The sequence below is a fragment of the Physella acuta genome, unplaced genomic scaffold, assembly GCF_028476545.2.
Source record: "Physella acuta isolate Inbredline_101_S28 unplaced genomic scaffold, ASM2847654v3 ptg000862l, whole genome shotgun sequence".
NCBI lineage: Eukaryota > Metazoa > Mollusca > Gastropoda > Physidae > Physella > Physella acuta.
Genome location: NW_026732379.1, coordinates 2979 through 25332, shown reverse-complemented (window position 1 = coordinate 25332; position 22354 = coordinate 2979). Strand labels below are relative to the sequence as shown.

The 22354-nt window shown below is 33.6% G+C and overlaps 1 protein-coding gene across 5 annotated transcripts; it reads right to left on the bottom strand.

Annotated features, from left to right (window-relative positions):
* Positions 1–966: 966 nt before the first annotated feature.
* Positions 967–19050, bottom strand: LOC131952261 (zinc finger protein 12). Of its 5 annotated transcripts, XM_059314844.1 has the most exons (4): positions 18978–19050; positions 10621–10697; positions 3660–3735; positions 967–3303 (listed from the first exon to the last, which is right to left on the bottom strand). In XM_059314844.1, exon 4 carries the CDS (start codon positions 3271–3273, stop codon positions 2023–2025), a length of 1251 nt encoding a protein of 416 aa, XP_059170827.1. In that variant the 5' UTR covers positions 3274–3303; positions 3660–3735; positions 10621–10697; positions 18978–19050; the 3' UTR covers positions 967–2022. The 5 variants fall into 5 exon arrangements, with proteins under 5 accessions (XP_059170827.1, XP_059170828.1, XP_059170825.1 ...); XM_059314845.1 differs by lacking the exon at positions 10621–10697 and having other exon boundaries at positions 18978–19022; XM_059314842.1 differs by lacking the exon at positions 18978–19050 and having other exon boundaries at positions 10621–10843.
* Between the last annotated feature and the right edge of the window lie 3304 nt (positions 19051–22354).

The window sequence follows — 22354 nt, the reverse complement described above, 5'->3', positions numbered from 1 at the left end:
TATGCGCCATTGAGGCCATTGACTCCGATTTCAGCCTGCTTTTCTTTTTGGATTTGCTTCCATAGCCTTTGTCCAACCAAGAACAAACTACAAGGCAGCAGTTGTTTGATTTTGGAGTTGTCTCTCCTAGAAGAGTGGCTGTCCCCAGCTAACGAGCCTCATCTGCCCGAGGGTTCGAATTTGAGACTTTTCGGTTTAGCAACCATGAGCTTTACCAACTAGACCACGCCGACCCAACTTTTAAATATATTTGACACTAAAGAAAGATTGCTTCAGATAAAGACAGAAAAAAACAAAACATGTAGGCCTATTCATTTAATATATATATATAGACCATGTAAATGTGAGTACATTTCACATACATATTTGATTAAAATCTTTTAATATCAAAATTATCAACTTAAATTAACGTAATTGAGTTGTACTGCTAAAATATTCTTCTAACGAAAAATATACACCATTCCTATGAATTTTTTTTTTATTAACCTTTGTTTCTAACTAACCTTTACAAACTTGTATCTATGAGAGTAGGCCTATAGTACTTTATATTTTTACAGTTGTGTTAAAAACTTAAAAGCTAAAAAACTGATTAGGTGAATTGTAATGAAAATCCCCCTGCAATAGGAGATAAATTTTCATGTTAAATTTAAAAAACTTTGATGTTAGATATTAACTTCTTTTGAAATTACTTCATAAAAAAAGTCCATGAATGATACCACACTCGTAGGGGGGGAGGGGTTCATATGGTGTGATGTCACACTTATGCATTATAGAAAACTGTTTTAATAAATTGTAATAGGAATTGATAAAAATATTCTATGTTGACAGAGTTCAGACAAGATTTTGAAAAAATATAGTATTTTAAGAAAAATTCAAGTGCAATTTTAAAGGGGAGGGGGGGGGTTATAGGCTGTATAGGCTGAGGTGTGATGTCATTGTCATTTTGGGGGGGGGGGGGGGTTGGCTTTTTGTGACGATGTCAGAGGGGAGAGGAGGTAAAAATTTTCAAAAAAGCATGACGTCATTTATGGATTTAACATATCTAAACAATATAATAATTTTTGCATTTAATTAATATCTAAGCATTTAACTTCACCTAAAAGTAGGATAAAAAGTCGTTTGAACTAACAATATTAAAAAGTGGATTAGAAAGTCACATTCATAGAAAAATAAACCAGTGTTGTCATTTAAAAAAACCAGGGCATGAAACATGCAAGAAAGACAATTTAAAAAGTGTAACACATCATTTCAGTACATTTGTTTTAGCCCTCAAGGGAATACTAACGTTTCTATTAACTACTATCATTCTCTAACCCAACCCTAACCATCTTTGCAGACACAATCACGTCAGCAGGAAAAACCTACATTCTCTATTGGAGCAATAACAATTTTTTTTAAACAACTGTTCAAAAAATTCTTTTCCATACAAAAAAATGTTCTATTGATTAGTGTGACAATAACATAACAAGTTCAAAGTATTATTATGACCACAACAGCAAATTAATTAACACAATCATGTACACTCTCACCAATCACCAACCTTACTGTCTCTCGCTTCAACAAAACCAACCAGCTTAATCTTCCTCGTTATGATCACAATTTTATTGTTTTTTTTTTTAACCTAATTCTTTTACACTGTAGTTAACTAGTGTAAACAACAATATTTTATAAATTTATCTAATTTGCATTTAAAAAAATAGCTGTTGAAAGAAAATTATTAGCTGCAAAGCCCAAATTCAAATGAAAAATGATTTGCTATAAAAACATGCAGAGTGAGAAGACCAGTTTATCTACTGGGAAAAAATTATACTATGTTCTGGTCAGCAAACTTTGTCACACAATTTGAAAGTAAACAAGCAAGATGGTGACTTCTTCTTAACAATTTTTTTTACACAAGGCTATGTCACTAACTGTTTAAATAATTAATTTACCACAAGAATAAGAAGAATACAACAACTCAAAAATATCTTTAAAAAAGCTTTAGCAGATGGTGTGACAGCTTGAAAAAAATTACTTAAAACATCAATCAATAGGCATTTGATTTCTTCTCTTATGACGAAGTAAATGGTCACCCAAGCTGGATTTACGTTTAAATAATATCCCACAAATAGTACAAAAAAAAGGTTTTGCTTTTGTATGCACAGGTAAATGCCGAGTTAAGAAACTTTTCAAAGAGAATGATTTGTTGCAATGTTCACATGGAAAAAGACCATCTTTTGAATGGACACGGTGATAATGACGTTGTAAATAATTTTTAACAGTAAATGATTTACCACACTCATTACATTTGTGAGCTTTCACTTTAACATGCGACAGGCGATGTTTATTTAAAATAATTTTGCTGTGAAAAGATAATCCACAATCCTCACAGGCGTGTTCTTTCTTGCTTGTATGCTGTTTATAATGTCGATTCAAATATTCTTTTGAAGCATAAGATCTACCACATACATCACAAAGATAAAGCTTCATTTTTGTGTGTACAACATAATGCTGTTTTAAAAGGCTTTTGCAAGAACATACTTTTCCACAAATATCACAAATGCAGGGCTTTTTCCTTCTACTTTTCTGTAAAGACTTTTCTTGAGAAATTTTAGAATGAAGCTTCCCTCTTAAATGATAATACATATGATGTTTTATATTATCCATTTTTAAAAAATGTTTGTTACACAAGTTGCAAACAACAGGAAGACCACTTTTCAAAGAGTTACTGTAAATTGAGTGCAAAACATGATGTTTCTTTAAATAACCCTTACTAACAAATGCTTTGCCACAATCATAACAATGATACTTCTTCAGTTTTGTATGTTTGGTATAATGAATTCGCAAACAAGATTTAAATTTAAATGATTTACCACAAACATCACAAATGCAAGGGGGCTTTATTTTAATAGCCTTAATTTTTTTACATCCAATTTTTCTTTTCCCACGTTCATCCTTCCTTTTGCTTTTGCAATCTAAAATGGATTCTATCCGAGCTAAGCTAATTAGTGGAGTTTCAGATAAGTGCTGCATCAGATGTGTTTCAAAACATTTCGTTGAAATATATCGTTTGTTGCACAAGTCGCAAGAGAAAGTTTGGCCATTCTTGAGTTTCCTTCTGTGAGCAACAGTTTCAATACTAGTATATAGGTCCTTAGAATGTACTTGGTTAAAAGGAATGGCGTTATAAGCATCCATTTCTGACTTATTTAGATCCTTTGAGTCACTTATAGACTGTAAAGGGATAGAAGAAATATTTCTGACATCTGGTTTAACTTCAATGGAAAACTCCATTTTATTGAAATATGTCTGTTGTTATTTACCCTGAGCAAACAGAAAAAAAATGTAAGTCAATTGATTATATATTATATGGTTTTAAGAATTCTTTTAAAGAATTGTAAATGAACAAGTATAAAATTAAAAAGATGATAAATGTAAACCTATTTCTAGAAAAAACTCAAACCAAAAAAAAAAAAGCGTGTCATATGTTTGACCACTGGTGATGAAGATGTTAATTGATTAGAGAGATTTGTTTTTACTTTAGCTGATTTGAAAACAGAGGTATACTTAATTTCTTTGACTCTGATACAACCCCTTTACAGATTTAAGTTAAACATTAGCTTTCAGTTTGAATTTTTAGTTATACCACACTTTTATTTTATTTTTTAAATTTATGTTACCTCAATATTGTTGTATGTGGAGATAAGTTCTTTTACATCTTTGCTTGACTGTTTTTTGTTTGCCGTCTCAGTAATGCTGGAAAATAAATGCAAAAATAATTTTTAACGCTAATGTACTTTTTAAAAAATAATTTAATATTGATGTCATTTTAATCCAAATTTATTCAAAGCATATTAAATATAAAAAACTTTCCTCCTTCAATATACCTTATATTAAATATTTATTATCATTAGTTTTCTTTAATGCTTAAGTTTAATGCTTGATTGCAGAGCTTGTTATCTATGTGAAAAGGTTTTAAGCTCCAATCGTAAAATTACATCATTTATGTACAACCCTTTATCACATATTTGGGTATTTGGTATCAACACTTTTTCAACAAACGTTAAGCAAAATGTGTATAAAAGACTGAGTCTTGGGAATGGACTATAAAAATAATAAAAAACAAATGTAATAATATAATGCACCGAAAATAAGAAAATAAAACTAATTAGGTATACCTTCTTTAATAAAAAACTTTGTAAGAGATCGCATGGCAACCTAAGTTTTTATAAAGGATTTATTTTTCCTACCGAAAAAACTAAAACATCTAATGACAAATTGACCTAGATCTACCTACAATTATCTTCATTCAATACAATTACAATTTTATATTCTTAAGTAAAGTCAGTAAAATTTTTAAAAATTCAAAAAGTCTGGTTTTTATAACCATATTTTTAAAATAACAGTGCACCACATTAAAAAAATAAATATTTTATACAAAGTCGCCTGCGGCCTATTAGTATTAGACTAATACTAATTAATTAGTACACTATTATTCTATTCTCTGCCACCTCCTCGACGAATGGAATGGACTCCACGGTCGGTGTCCACGCTCCTAAAAAAAATAATTTAAAAATACTCTCTCAGTCTCTAGACTGATAGATCTAAGTTAGTAGATCTAGTTAAAATATTAAATCTAGAAAAATCTAGATCTAGTTGGGCATTGACATTGAGTTATGTAGTTGACAATATTGAATAACGAAATTAGGGTAAAACGTTAGACTAGACTTTAGAATTAGAATTTAGATAGCGTCGTAAATTCGGCCAAAACTATAAAACTACTTTACTAAACTTTACTTATACTTACTTACTAGTTACTACCTAGTCCAACTAGATCTAGAATCTAGATAGAATGTGGAGGAGAGTTTCAGTAAATTAATAATAATTAATATACATCCGGGTATGTTTTCGTATATTTCAATGAAATATTATAGATAATTGAATAATAGATCACCATTTATGGTTAAATCAGTTTAACTATCCTGAAATTAATTTTTATCGACCCTGTTCGAGATAGTAAATTTGAAATCAAAGACAGCAGCCATCTTAAAAATATTATTTAGAGTAGCTTCCCTTTCATTTCTATGAAACTGTATTTAAATATGATTGTCTTGTCGTAATTGTATAGGGCAGTATAGGCTTACAAAGCATTTTTTTTTTTAAATTCTGCCCTTTAAAAACTGAATTTACTAACAAACAACATCATCAATTCTAGAAGTATTGTGATATGCAGCTTGTATCCATGTATAAAATAACGTTTTTTGTACTAATGTTTATTTGATCATTACTAGATATATTTATATACAGAGAGACAAAATGTATTATCCAACAGCTTCCTTTGTAAAACAGCATCTAAAAATAATAGCCACTCCACCCCTTAAGTGCTTGTTGTCATTATCCCAATTCTCTACTTTTCGGGCACATTTGGTTATCCTTTGTTGTCAAAATGTCAATATCAAGTAGGCCTACCCAAATGAGTGATATGGGGTTGTCCATAAATGATGTCACATATGATTTGCTACGGGAGTGAGTGAAGATTTGTGACGTCATCTCAGGCGGCCCCGCAAATTATGACGTGCAGGTCTTATGAAAGGAGGTGAACGGGGAAAAATATCTAGGTCATTGGCGGAGAACCTCTATAATGCTATGCTCAATAAAAATAACCATAAATAAGCATTAGTATACGTATACCTTGCTCAAAACGAATCATCTTAAATGTTGCAAGCCTGCTAGTTTGAGACGATTGGCAAAACGGCCTCAAAACATTATCCCCGTCAAAAAGATTTGCCACCAAATGCCTACCGACGAATATGCCGCGTCTAATGCGGGGCGTTAGGAATACGGCCATCGGCATGGGGCCCGGGTCCGACGAAGTCAACGGGTCGCGTTAGAGCACCAGTAGGTTATCCCGCTTTGTAAGATGCCGTAAATACTTTAATTCAATTGTGCGAAAATTTAGTAATGTTACATCTTTTGAGGATTTTTTTTGGGACTTCAATTGAAATATCATGTTGACTGTCTGGCCTAATACACAGCTCTTGATTTTCAAATGTCACTTTTATTGTATCAAGATTCAGATTTATAATTTACTTAAAATAAGTGTCATTTTATCGTTTATTGTGCTTTTTATAAAGCGCAGAGCAGCTTTAAAATCGAACGGCCATCCTCTTGTCACCAAGCTTCTTTTGAAGCTTAATGGGTAGTCTAGTTCTATACGGTGGGAGCTTAATACATTTTTAAAGGGCCGAAAGTCTCAAGACAGCAAGCTTGCAGAAATAACCACGTACGTTTCAATGGATGGTGATGGATGAGTGAGGGGCTGTTTAATTGAACACCAACATAAGTAATCAAATTAAACGTCGCTTACGTGTCAAAACGGTAGTGCTTTTTCCCTCCCCCCCCCCCCCCCCGTAAAATTAGCCAAACGGTCGGCGGTACTGGTACATGACGTCACGCGCGAGCGTTAACTTGATGGCGATGTGCTAAGTGTGGGATGAAACGGTTGGGTTCAAGAAATACGACTGTTTACATTTCTCGACTCTTCTTAATAGTTTTATCGTCCCCACTGACATAAAGGATCACCAATGAATGACGCGTCATACTTCTACAGCTGGTCTTTCTCCCACAACCATCACCAGTTTAGTTTCACAAAAAAAATCACAATTTCTATCTGAATTAATTTAATAGTGCACGCTGTCATAACTATCTTAACCCCGTAAGAGCGACGTCATTTATTGGCGGTCTATTATTGGTTTGATTGTTTAAAGGTTCGACCTCCCAACAAATGTTGTGGTCTTAGATGCACACTATTAAGTCTGAAAAGGTATATTAGTCATTCATTTCAACTATATTCCACGTGGTCTGTCATGAATGCTCTGTCTTTACTTGAACTATTTTCTGTACCTTTGTCTACCCTTGGCGATGAAATATCACTTTCTGTGTATATTGTTATAATATATTGTTATAAGCAAAAATCGGGGCCTAGCCCCGGGCATCCAACGGAGGTGGAATTTTTTTTTGTTTTTAAAGGGTTGCGATATGTTGTGTGATGGTCATCGTAACTTCTCATATGTTTGCCGATCTCACCCAAAACATAAGGTAACACTCAATAGGCAATCGTCTATCACTTGTTTTGACATTACACTGTCCGTATGGCTAAACTTATATAGAAAAAGCGGGCATCAGTGAAGGGTAGTCCTATGGTAGTCATTGATATTCCCTTTATAAATGTGTGTGATATTTATTTTGTATAGTGTTGGGGCATCTTTTAGAGTACTTGTGAACAAACTATTCCGATGCACTGTAGGGGCATCTTTAAAGTTATATGCACGTATTCGTTATACTCACTTTCTAGGGCATCCGTGGAGTAATCTATAATAATAGTTTCGCTGTCTGTCTATCTATCTATCTATCTATCTGTCTATCTATCTGTCTGACAAGAACGCTCTAGAGAAAACACAAGGAAAATAAAAACTCTCACAGTGAAACGAAAGACGAAGTATGACGCGGTCACATTTAGCTTAGAGCAAGCCGGAGAGTGTACGCAATTGTATGACGTCATTGATTTTCGAGTAAACATTCAATACAAAGGCAATTTGGTCTAATCTAAGTGGTTTGCGTGAAGAGTTTCTTTCATACAATTCTTCGGGTATGGGCGAAGCCCCACCCCCGCGTAAGAACGTCTGAGCCCCCCCCCCTCCCCAACTCAAAAGAAATTTCCTCATCGATACTCTATAATAAAATTACCGCCTAATTAATGTGTCTAATCTAAAAAGTGGTTTTCTTGCAATGGGACGGTAGACATGTTTTTTTTTGGGGGGGGGGGGGTGGAGGGGTGGTGGGGGGGTGGAGGGGTGGTGGGGGGGGGGGGTGGGGGGGTGGAGGGGTGGTGGGGGGGGGGGGGTGGGGGGGTGGTGTGTGGGGGTGGGGGGTGGTGTGTGGGGGGGTGGGTTGGTTTCAGTGTTTCTTTCAGACTTTTTCCTCCCCGGAGAGGGGTGGGGGTACTTGAAATTTTCGGGGGCGGGGGTAGAATTTTCTGGGAGGGGGCGGACACTGGAAAAAGTATATAATTATATTTCGTTGAATGGGACGGTAGACATGTTTTTTTTGGGGGGGGGGGGTGGAGGGGTGGGGGGGTGGTGTGTGTGTGGGGGGGTGGAGGGGTGGGGGGGGGTGGTGTGTGTGGGGGGGTGTGGGGGGGGGGTGGGGGTGGTGTGTGGGGGGTGAGTTGGTTTCAGTGTTTCTTTCAGACTTTTTCCTCCCCGGAGAGGGGTGGGGGTACTTGAAATTTTCGGGGGCGTGGGTAGAATTTTCTGGGAGGGGGCGGACACTGGAAAAAGTATATAATTATATTTCGTTGAATGGGACGGTAGACATGTTTTTTTTGGGGGGGGGGGGGGGTGGAGGGGGGGTGGAGGGGTGGGGGGGCGGTGTGTGGAGGGGGTGGTGTGTGTGGGGGGGGTGGATTGGTTTTAGTTTAGAGAAAAGAGACAGCACTATCAGCCTAGCGCCCGTTGTACCCTTCCTCAACGGGCCATTTTTCTCGTTATATCCATATTTATACACTGTAACTGGAGGGGCATCTTTAAATATTTTTCGTATATTCATTATATTTTAGGAGCATCTAGTAATATGCCCACTTACCTTTATAATAAATTTTAAAGGCATCCATCTTCATTTTATATATTGTAATAAGGGCATCTTGAAAATATATATGCTTATATTCATGTAATACATTCAAAGGGCATGAAACAGTAATTACACCCATCATCATTGTTAACATTGGGGGGATCTCTAAAGCCTTTATGTACATCTTCATTATGATACATTTTAAGGGCATCCAAAGGGTAATTATGCCCATATAATTATTATAAATTTTAGGGAATCTTTGGTGAGATAAATGGCCATTTGTAGTGTAATAAAGGCCATACTTTTTTTTCTTAAATTGTAAGGGGCATCCTTTAGAATGTATTAATTTCAGGCATTATATGATCATACTTAAGAATGAGAATGCCCACATTGTTTTTGATATTCTGTAAAAGGTGCTTGATATAATTAATTTTCTATTTCCCGAAAAAGACGCCAGTGTCCTAAAAATGCTTCCCCACCCTGGATACGCCACTGTTTTAAGCACACTTATGTTATACATTTATACAAACAGTAACATCCAGGATCCATATTGCTACATGGCAATTTCTGAACCATTAGAAATGCATATTAACAAATATATCTCAAACTGCCTATAAAAACATTATCTTTTTCATATTAATCAATATAGGTTTAGAAAGTTTCATTCTTATAATTCAGTTTTAATAAAAATAATGAAAACATGCTCAGAAATACTCAAAACTACATTGTGGCACTTTGTTCTTAGGTTTCAAAAAGCCTTTGATTCTATTGGTCACACTATACTTCTAAAAAAAATAACCCATACACATGTAGTGCATACCCGTATAAACATATAATAGAAATAGTTTGGCTTGTGCACTTTTTGTGTAGTCTGGCAATAGAAATTTATAACAAAACCATCACATTTTTGAGAAAATGACTCAAGACTGCAGGACATCCCAAAGTCAATCATTTTTTTAAATTTTAGTTTAATTATTTTGGTAAAAAAAGTAGCAAAATAAGCTTTTGAAATTTTACAAGCTTAAAGTTGTCTAACACTGACCTTCACCTACCTGGTAGGTACAGGCTTTGGAGCATTACAAGAGAGTAAAATACACCCCAGCATTCAAAACACATTCGCCTCGTTGGAATTTTTGTTATTGTTAACATACAGAAAGTGTTAGGGGGTCGTCCATAAATGACGTCACTCAGAGGGGGGTCCGTAATTTTGTGACTGTGTGATGAGGGGGAGGGGGCAGGGTTAGATGGTGTGACGTCACACATTTGCATTACATAAAAGCAATGTTAGAAAATGAGTTTTAGCCATTATTTTGCGTTTTAGAAAACTGTTTTAATATATTGTAATAGGAATTGATTAAAATACTCTATGCTGACAGAGTTCAGACAAGATTTTGGAAAAATATCAATATATTAAGAAAAATTCAACTGCAATTTTGAGGGGGTTGTAGGCTGAGGTGTGACATCATTTGAGGGGTGGGGTCTGGCTTTTCATGACGACATGTGACGGAGGGGAAGGGGGGGTAAAAATTGTCAAAAAAGCTTGATGTCATTTATGGATGACCCCTTGTTAGAAAAACTTTAATAATAAAAACATACATACACTTTAGCCATTTTATTTCTTAAAATTTTTACATTACAGTTTCTAATGATTCCTTACATTAGAATTAACATTACATGGTTTGTTTTAATAGTTAAAAAGTAAGGAATATAAAATTAAATAACAATAAAAAAATCAAATTATTTTGAAACTAAGATACAAAAATGTAGCAATTGCAGCTTTAGTCTTTCTTTTCTTCAAATTTATAATTTTTATGCTGTTTTTGTAAAAATTAAATGTTAATTTATGATATTGAAATGTGTGGTTAATCTTAAAATTCTATAGCCCATATCAGGGGTCTCCAAACTACGGCCCGCGATGTCCTCTCATCCGGCCCGCGGAGATCTTTTTGTCCACGGAGAAAACGTTAGTTGGTGATGGCTGAGGAACTTTGCCCAGAAAAATCAAAGACATACCTGGAAGAAACTGGCCCCCAAGTTGAAATTTAATGGTTAATGTGGCCCTCGGACTGAAAAGTTTGGAGACCCCTGGCCTATATGGATATGTGAAAAAACAATTTTTAAACACAATGCATGCAGAGAGGTGTCTGAGATGTGTGGCATAAAGTTCATATTCAGAAGGAGTGCAGAAAGATAAAATTAATATATATATATAACATGTTACAAATGCATTTAATTTAATAAACTAAAAAACATTCATCTAGCAAAAGGAAATGACCATAAGCCTTAGCAATGGTTGGACCAACTTTAGACTTGAGGTTAGTTCCTTAAGACATGTAAATAGGGGGGGGGGGGGGGGGGGGTAAAGGGAGAGGAATTTTTTTTACATGTAGTCAGTTTGTTATACATTGCAGCCTGTAGAGTTTGATCATATGATTTAAGATTTCTCAACATAATGATTAAGGTCATTCAGCAAATGATGAAAAAGTTAAAAAAAAATATTGTCAGCACTGAAGTTTTGATGTCACTGAACCTGTAGGCCAGATGCCAGATGTTGATCAGGATTCCAAACTTCCTTGTCCCAAGGCTATTCGTACTTCACAACAAATAGCCCTATGAAGGCTGTTCGTACTCTGACCAATCATCGTAAGGCATGTTTCTGTGACACTTAAATTCCCTCATACATGCTATGTAGAACTAATTTCGATCTAACCCTATTACTAACCCCAAACCGAACTCTAACCCTATCCTAATCCCGATCCCTAATGCCTAACCCTAATCCCTAAACTTTAAGGAAAAAAAAAGCAAACAAAAAATCTCTGAGCCAAAAGTAATAGAACCCACGCCTCAAAAACGGCCGATGCATAACCACCCGAACAGTTCCAATAAAGGTTAAAAAGTCAATAAATTTAAAAATAAATTTGATTGGTCTGCTAAAAATAGCAATGTACGAATAGCCTTCTGAGGGCTATTGGTATTAGAGTACTAATATTCACTCCCAAAATAAAACCCTGGTTTTCTAAAAGTTATAGTAGCTTATTTCTACTATCACACATATTTACAAATAACACAAAAATAAGCAAGCCACATAAAGAAAAAATTGTACACATGCAGCTGACATAATAGAATACAATTTCTTTTTACAGGTATACTCTTTGACAAAAGAGCCTTTTCAAAATACAAACATAAAAATTTATAAACTATGGCCCACTATTGGATGACCACTTGGTTAAAGTTATGTGAAGAGAAAAAATTATGACAAGAAATTTAAAACTAACGAGCCGGCCCGCGGCATAACATAAGCCGCTATTTAGTTGTTTCTAATTTTCAATAATTCATAATTTGTGAATTCGACAGTACCAACGCTGACACTGAAAATATTTCTTTAAAACACTATAAGTAGCTCGTTAAGGACCATAACCCCCCCCTTCCTCCCCCCCCCCCCCTACGTTTAAAATCGTTGGCTCTGCTTGTAAACATTTAGAGTGAACACAGCTCACTAAAACCATGTAGGGGTGGGGAGGTAGGGAGAGCGTTTGCAGCTTGTTTTCTAACGGCTCGAAGAGGAGAATTATATATATAGATGATTTGCTATAGAATTAATTGTTTATGTTAAAAAATGACATTAAATTGGGTTAAAGTCATGATGAATTTCTTTATGACTATATAAAGTAAACTTAGAAAACATTTCCTTACTAACATCACATTTCTCTGGCTTACCTATAAAATGAATATTTTTTAGAGTATTTCAAATATGACATTCATGTAGCTTGTCTGCTAAATGAACTTTTTCATTAGCACTTAAATAAGAACTTTGAGAAAATCTTTTATGGCCAAAAACACATGCATATGGCTTATAACCTGTATAACACTTATTTGTTGTAATAAATTATTCTTTTTCCCTGTATGAGCCGCCTTATGTTTTCTTAAGCCAGAACTATATGAAAATTTTTTTCTAGAACCTTAAGAAAACTTTTTACAACAAACATCAATTTCATGCGGTTTATCTCCGATATGAACTTTTCTATGTTGTAATAGAACATTCTTTCTGTAAAGTTTTTAAAGATAAACATCACATTCATGTGGTTTATCTCCTGAATGAACCTTTTTATGTTTTCCTAAACCAGAACTATATGGAAATCTTATAAGACAAACATTACATTTACATGGCTTATCTCCTGAATGAACATTTTTATGTCGTAACAGACCTGTCTTCTGTAAAAATTTTTATGACAAACATCACATTCATATGGCCTTACTCCTGAATGAACCTTTTTATGTGTTCTTAAATGAGAACTTTGAGAATACCTTTTATGACAAACATCTCATTCATGTGGTTTATCTCCTGAATGAACTTTTTTATGTCGTAATAGACCTTTCTTGTCCAAAAATTTTTTATGACAAACATCACATTCATGTGGCCTTACTCCTGAATGAACCTTTTTATGTGTTCTTAAATGAGACCTTTGAGAATACCTTTTATGACAAACATCACATTCATGTGGTTTATCTCCTGAATGAACTTTTTTATGTTTTCTTAAACCAGAACTATATGGAAATCTTTTATGACAAACATCACATTCATGTGGTTTATCTCCTGAATGAACATTTTTATGTTTTTTTAAACTCGATCTATATGGAAATCTTTTATGACAAACAACACATTCATGTGGTTTATTTCCTGAATGAACATTTTTATGTTCTAATAGACTATTCTTTTCCGCAAAGTTTTTATGACAAACATCACATTCATGTGGCTTTTCTCCTGAATGAACCATAATATGTTTTTTTAAACTCGAACTATATGGAAATCTTTTATGACAAACAACACATTCATGTGGTTTATTTCCTGAATGAATCTTTTTATGTTCTAATAGACTACTCTTTTCCGCAAAGTTTTTATGACAAACATCACATTCATGTGGCTTTTCTCCTGAATGAACCATAATATGTCTTTTTAAATTACAACTTTGAGAAAACCTTTTATGACAAACATCACATTCATGTGGTTTATCTCCTGAATGAACTTTTTTATGTTTGCTTAAACCAGAACTATATGGAAATCTTTTATGACAAACATCACATTCATGTGGTTTATCTCCTGAATGAACATTTTTATGTTTTTTTAAACTCGATCTATATGGAAATCTTTTATGACAAACAACACATTCATGTGGTTTATTTCCTGAATGAACATTTTTATGTTCTAATAGACTATTCTTTTCCGCAAAGTTTTTATGACAAACATCACATTCATGTGGCTTTTCTCCTGAATGAACCATAATATGGTTTTTTAAATGACAACTTTGAGAAAACCTTTTATGACAAACATCACATTCATGTGGTTTATCTCCTGAATGAACTTTTTTATGGCGTATTAGACTATTCTTTTCCCTAAAGTGTTTATGACAAACATCACATTCATGTGGCTTTTCTCCTGAATGAATATTTTTATGTTCTAATAGACTATTCTTTTCCGTAAAGTGTTTATGACAAACATCACATTCATGTGGCTTTTCTCCTGAATGAATATCTTTATGTGCTCTTAAATTAGACCTTTGAGAAAACCTTTTATGACAAACATCACATTCATGTGGTTTATCTCCAGAATGAACATTTTTATGTGTTCTTAAATAAGAACTTAGAGAAAACCGTTTATGACAAACATCACATTCATGTGCCTTTTCTCCTGAATGAACCTTTTTATGTTTTCTTAAACCAAAACTATATGGAAATCTTTTAAGACTAACATTACATTTATATGGCTTATCTCCTGAATGAACATTTTTGTGCTCTGATAAAACTTTCTTTTCCGCAAAGTTTTTATGACAAACATCACATGATAATTCTGGTTTTATGACATCAGAAGAAGAAAATTCTGGTGTAACATCTTGAGGGGTTTTAAATGTCATATCATGTTTAATATCCTGGAAATTAAAAAATGATAATTCTGGTTTTATGTCATCAGAAGAAGGAAATTCTGGTGTAACATCAGGTTTAACATCTTGAGGGGTTTTAAATGTCAAATCAGGCTTCATATCCTGGAAATTAAAAAATGATAATTCTGGTTTTATGTCATCAGAAGAAGAAAATTCTGGTGTAACATCAGGTTTAACATCTTGAGGGGTTTTAAATGTCATGTCAGGTTTAATATCCTGGAAATAAAATAATGTTGACAATTCTGCTTTTATGTCTTCAGAAGATGATAATACTATTGTTGATAGATCTGGTTTCAAATCTTCAGAAGATGAAAACTCTGATAATTCATTTGACTGTATATCTACAATAGATGAAACTGCAGCTAACACATCTGTTTCCACCTCCATGCTGTATAGCTTTTAAGAAATGAACTGATGATTTAAAAAATGTAAATGTTAAACTGGTTATATAGCCAAAACAACATTTTATTAATAACATGACAATATTTGCAACACAAGCCAGACTTTTGTTAATCTGATTACTAAGTAAGATTTGATATAAAACTAGACAACCAGTAATCAGGACTGCAGTTTAATATCTTGAGCTACCTGTTTCTTTACATTATTACTTTCTCGTATATACGTAGTATAGAGAAAGTATTGTAATCGTGCAAAAAAAAAAAAATCGAGATTTTTACAAATCTCGACGTTTTACACCTCACTGATACGGAAAAACATAATTTTGCAATCTTGTCCGTATGTCTGTGTGTGTGTGTGTGTCTGTCCGTGTGTAAACACGATAACTTGAGTACCGTTACAGCTAGGTTGATGAAATTTCATATATAAGTATTTAATCAAAATCGTAGATCCGTATCAACTTTTGAGCGATTTCCGATAACCGGAAGTGGTACTTTTCCTACTTTGAATTTTTCAAAAGCCTATAACTTGAGTACTATTTCGGATAGATAAATGAAATTTCATACGTAAGTAAAAGATCTAATTCTCTACCTTTTATTAAATTTTGAGTCATTTCCGTTGACTGAAGGTAGTGCTTTACGCTACTTCAGATTTCTCAAAAAACTAATGTAAATTTTGAAAGTAATAATAATATTGCGCACTATTATGCGCTTTTTTATTTGGCGTTCACTTGGTGTGCAATTAATTTGTCTACGAGATTTTATCCTATTTTTAAAACTTTAAGTATTTAAAATGGATTCAAAAATCATGTCTATAGCCAGAGTTCCCATCCCGTTATTTTATATAAGAATATTCGAGAAAGTTTAGGGGAGATCACTCCCGGTTTATTTTTAAAAATAGAAATACTAAGAAATTAACAATAACAAAAATCAAAACTTGATTTGCTGTTGTTAGTTTATAATTGTAAATAACAAGTGCTTGAGATAAACAGCTTAATAAACACTTGTTCTCTTCAGGTTGCTCGGAACTAATTTGCACATAATTTTTAGCGCAATTTCCATTCTGGAGAATTGCGCTTATTAACCCGTCATTTCTGGATGGATGAATGTATGAATGTGTGTCCGCAGCTTTAAGTTGTATCTCCCCCTCAACGAAGCAATATCGAGGACTAGTTCCAAAAACAATTATGTTAAGCAAGTTACGAGGATGAACATAGGCCATAAAAATTCCGGGTTTCTTTCATGGATTTCCCAGAAAAGCCAAAAAAACCTCAAATGCAGTTTTTTGCCCATATCTCGGCAACCTGACCACTTAGCGACTTGAAACATGTACCAATCGATTCCTGCCATAATTTAGAACAATATTGCCGAAGAAAGTTTTCAAAAATATCCTTGCGTTCGGTCACAAAAATTTTTTTGAATTAATTAAAATTTGGACCGAATTAGTAGGCATTTTTATCCAACCACAAGCGTCATCACGTTCAATGGCTGCGTCATCACGTTCAGTAGCTAGGCGCGCAATGGTTTTTAGTCATGTAACTCTATTGTAAATAAAACATGTATTTTAACCAATGGTTTTACTAACCCTGCTCTTGATTTACGCTACGACAGAGCTGTTTTTAGATAACATAAGGAAATTGCGCTTAAATGTCACTAGACTTTTTAATTAACTTGTTTTTTAGTTTTGTGACAATATTTGTACACAATAGGACTTGCAAGTTTTTGTTCTCTCTCACTTATATTCAAGTCCTGTTAGCGAGGGAGAGATAAAAAATCAATTGTCAACGGGATTCCTATTAATAACAAAAAACACAGCGACTTCAGGATTTAAATATCTTCAAAAGTTCCCATAATGGTCTCATCTTCCAATTATAGAATATGAAGAAATGAACTATTTCATTCAAATTTTATTTAGAACTAGATTCTATTAATCTACTTATTAAGACGTACACTATGAAATGTATACCATTTTCTTGTTCAAACTAATACAAATTACTTTATAAAACAACATAATGACCATTGAGCAGCCTGGTTTTATGGAATCATTTCAGTCATTTAATCAGTGTGTGCATTTAATATGGTGTTGTGTTGAATAATAATGTATATAATTTGGTTTTAATTTTTCTAAAAGGTATTGGTAGTAGGCTTATATGTTATTTCAAATGTGTTGGATTTTTTAGCTATTGAGCTTTTTCTTTGCTTTGTCACTTGTTCAACATGTAGTAATGCACATAATGTCTTGACCAATAACTTTTTATTATAATCTATTTTTTCGAAATTAGTATAACAGTAAAATATAGGCCTATATAATAAAGTATAATTCTAGTGAAACAGGTACCCGTGGTTAGTATACTATAATTAAGAAACTACAGCAAACAAAATGGTAGCTGACATCATAATCATATAGCCTAGATTTAGATTTAGAGTCTATATGAATAAAATTATATCTAGGCCTATAGATCTAGTATATTCTTGTTCATAATATCCTGTCTTCTTTAATGATAAGAGTCAAACATAATCATATAGATAGATCTATGTAATGTATTGCCAAAGTGCTGCTTTAAATTTGCTAGTATAACAAAAAAGGGCGATAGAGAGGAAGAGAGGGGACTGTAAGGCGCGCTTGCAGCTTGTTTTCTAACGGCTCCCAGAAGAGAATTATATATATATAGATTTTTTCTACTTTTCAGTAATTTATAATTTGTGAATTCGACAGTACCAATGCTGCCACTGAAAATATTTGCTTAAAAACACTAAACCCCCCCCCCACATGAAAGCAGCCTCCTCTTAGTTACCTCCTCTAAGTTTAAAATCGTTTCAAACTAAATTATCTGCCCCTAATAGCCGTCACCAAACCCGTCTCTATGATTGTAAAATGTAAACAGCTTGAACCACAGCTCACCAGACCATGTGAGGGGGTGGGGGGGTGGTAGCGATAGAGAGGAAGAGAGGGGATTGTAAGGCACACTTGCAGCTTGTTTTCTAACGGCTCCCAGAAGAGAATTATATATATAGTTAGATGGCATTATTGGGGGTGATAGTTTGCCCACGAACATATCTCATTAACCCCATAAATTATTACCAGTTAATTGTAATGTGTGTTAAATTAATACTTTAAAGTTTATGAGCCACATAAGCTGGTTTAAGAGTCAAGCGATATCTCAGAGTTATTTGATTTAAAAGACAAGAATACATAGAGCTATTTTCACTTGCGAGACAATCAAAGAAATTAGGTCAAAAGTACATCTGGGAATTCTTAAATAACAGACTGAAATAGAAACGGATAGTTCCGATGTCTAAAATTAACGATGGCCTCGTAATTATCTATATATATAATTCTCTTCTGGGAGCCGTTAGAAAACAAGCTGCAAGCGCCTCCTTGCAGTCCCCTCTCTTTCTCTCTATCACTATCACCCCCACCCCACACCCACATTGTCTGGTGAGCTGTTGTCACGCTAAATGTTTACAAAGCTAAATGTTTACAAATCGTAGAGCCGTAGATCCGGGTTTCTATTAGGGCAGATAATTAAGTTCGATTTTAAACTTACAGGAGGTAACTAAGAAATAACTAAGAGGAGGCTGCTTTCACGGGGGGGGGGAGGGGGGGGGAGGGTGTAGGGTCGGGGTTAGGGGAAAGGGGGAGGTTGTGTTTTAAAGCAAATATTTTTAGTGGCAGCATTGGTACTGTCGAATTCACAAATTATGAATTACTGAAAAGTAGAAAATAAAATAACTAAATAGCGGCGTATGATACGCTGCGGGTCGGCTCGTTAGTTTTATCCTTCTACCGTTTAGTGAAAGCGAAACTGGTCGCCATTTTAGTAAGCGCATGAGCCGTGCGATGCCACGAAAATGACAAACCCGGAAGCGTTGAACCGAACGGCCTACTTCACTTATGATTTATGATTATGAATTAGAAGGGGTCTACTAGAAATCTAGATCTAAATGTTTTAAATGGTGTTTTGGAATTACTTGAAAAAAACATTGGAGCCAAAAATTACTAGAATCTAGATCTAGAATCTATATAGAATCTACTTACTGGGGAAATTAAACGTAAAGCCGAATGGTGTAGTCAACAGCCTCGCCGTAATTTTAATAAGACGCGCTTCTTGTCACATCCGCTCCGGAAATTCAAAGGGAGATTAAATTATAATAATAAGGTAACAAAAGAGGCAGGAAGGGCTAAAGTATATTTTTAGTTAAAAAGTATAGACAATAAAATTTTTTAGTTATCGTTGGAAAGGGGGGGGGGGGGGGGGGGGGGGGACGCGCTCTGAAAGAAAATCTGAGCGGAATCTAGACTAGACTCTAGATCTAGACTTTATTAATGGCCTCTGTGGAAGGCGCTTTATTAATTCACATCATGGCGGAAACATTTTACGATATTTTTATATTATGCTATTGGCAGAGGCGTATCCAGGTTTTCGTTGTAGAGGGAGCGAAATGAGCAAAAAAATGCGCCGAATTTTTAACACGTTCTATATACGTGAGTTATATATATACATATATATATATATATATATATATATATATATATATATATATATATATATATATATATATATATATATATATATATATATATATATATATATATATACATATATATATATATATATATATATATATATATATATATATATATATATATATATATATACACATATATATATATACATATATTTATATATATATATATATATATATATATATATATATATATATATATATATATATATATATATATATATATATATATATATACACATATATATATACATATATTTATACATATATACATATATATATATATATATATATATATATATATATATATATATATATATATATATATATTTATTTATACAAATACATATATATGTATATGTATATATATATGTATATGTATATATATATGTATATGTATATATATATGAATATGTATGTATATATGTATATATATATATATATATATATATATATATATATATATATATATATATATATATATATATATATATATATATATTCCTAGCTGTATGTCATTACTTCGCTATGATGTAAAATAAATTGTAAGTAGCACTTGAAGAAATAAGAAACAAGTTAATAAAAAGTCTAGTGACAATTTAAGCGCAATTTCCTTAATTAACATGCGTCAAGTAGACGTTACCTCTCACTAGCGACTGCCTGAGCCGTTGTGCTTGGTTTGGAACTTCACCGCTTCGCTTCTTCTAGTGGTGAGACGCGAAGGGATGAGGGTGGTAGAAATATTTGTATATTCTTAGTAATCTTAGCCAATACAAATTAGAAGAAATTAATTTTTTGTGACCGAACGAAAGGATATTTTTGAAAACTTTCTTCGGCAATATTGTTCTAAATTATGGCAGGAATCGATTGGTACATGTTTCAAGTCCCTTAGTGGTCTGGTTGCCGAGATATGGGCAAAAAACTGCCTTTTCTTGAGGTTTTTTGGCTTTTCCGGGAAATCTAGGAAGGAATTCCGAGAATTTTTTTGGCCCACAATCATCCTTGGAACTTGCTTAACATATTTGCTTTTGGAACTAGTCCTCGATATTGCTTCGTTGAGGAGGAGATACGACTTAAAGCTGCGACCACGCTGCGGACACACATCCAACCAGAAATGACGAGTTAATAATCGCAATCCCCCAGTATGGAAATTGCGCTAAAAACACACAATGTAGGCCGACAAAACAAAAATATGTATCAATATATATATATATATATATATATATATATATATATATATATATATATATATATATATATATATATATATATATATATATATATATATATATATATATATATATATATATATATATATACTAGCCGTCCCGGCCAGGCCCTGCTCTGGCTTCTGTGAAAAACCTTTCTGTTAAAGACCATTACCTGTGTGTTTAGTAATCATCATAAACCCGGCATTGCCCACCCAAACCACAACCAACCAAAACAACAAAACGCAAACATAACGCTAACACAATTACAAATACAAACGAAAACAAAAACCTAACAACAAACCCAACCACAAACACCAATACCAACAAAAAAAAAACAACGAAAAGCAAAGGAAAACAAACCAAATCCAAACGCAAAACCAACCAAAAACACAAATACAAACCCAAACAAAAAAACACAAACAAAAACGAAAAAAGAAAGAACAAAAACGAACCAAATCAAAATGCAACCACTAACGCAAACCCACCTAAACACAAAGAAAACACTAACGCGAACATAAACGCCCGGGGCGGAATCACCTGTTTTAGCTTAATGAACGACTATAGTACCCCAACTTATTCACAGTCTTTTGCACTCACTTAAACGAACGCGCCTGTTTCAATTTAATAAACAATTTTAATACTCCAAGCTTATCCGTAAAATACCTACAACATTTGCACTTGATCAATCCCCGCTAATTATGTAATTATTTTTTTTCCCAACACCAAAACAAAGTAATTAAAAAGTAAATTATTTTCCACGAATGCAATGGTTTTATAAAGAGAAGTAATTGTGTTTTTCCTAATTTATCAAAGGGAAGTAAGTGCTATAGGTCTAAATAAAGACATAATTAGAATTTTTGTAAAAGATGATATTTTTTTTAAAACTTGTGTTAAATGAACATGCCGACAATTATTACTATAATTTGAAAAATGAAAATTATTTCCCAACACTTTCAATAGTAATTTTTAACTCATAAATTTAGACAAATGCGCACGATAATATTATAACAGTTAAATCCATCGAAGACCATCGACAAACATATGCGTTACATACAGAACTGAGCTTTATATTTTACTAGCCGTCCCGGCCAGGCCCTGCTCTGGCTTCTGTGAAAAAGCTTTCTGTTAAAGACCATTACCTGTGTGTTTAGTAATCATCATAAACCCGGCATTGCCCACCCAAACCACAACCAACCAAAACCAAAACAACAAAACGCAAACATAACGCTAACACAATTACAAATACAAACGAAAACAAAAACTTAACAACAAACACAACCACACCCACAAACACCAATACAAACACAAAGAAAAAACAAACAAAAAAGCAAACGAAAACAAAAACCTAACAACAAACCCAACCACAAACACCAATACCAACAAAAAAAAAATCAACGAAAAAAGCAAACGAAAACAAACCAAATCCAAACGCAAAACCAACCAAAAACACAAATACAAACCCAAACAAAAAAAACACAAACAAAAACGAAAAAAGAAAGAACAAAAACGAACCAAATCAAAACGCAACCACTAACGCAAACCCACCTAAACACAAAGAAAACACTAACGCGAACATAAACGCCCGGGGCGGAATCACCTGTTTTAGCTTAATGAACGACTATAGTACCCCAACTTATTCATAGTCTTTTGCACTCACTTAAACGAACGCGCCTGTTTC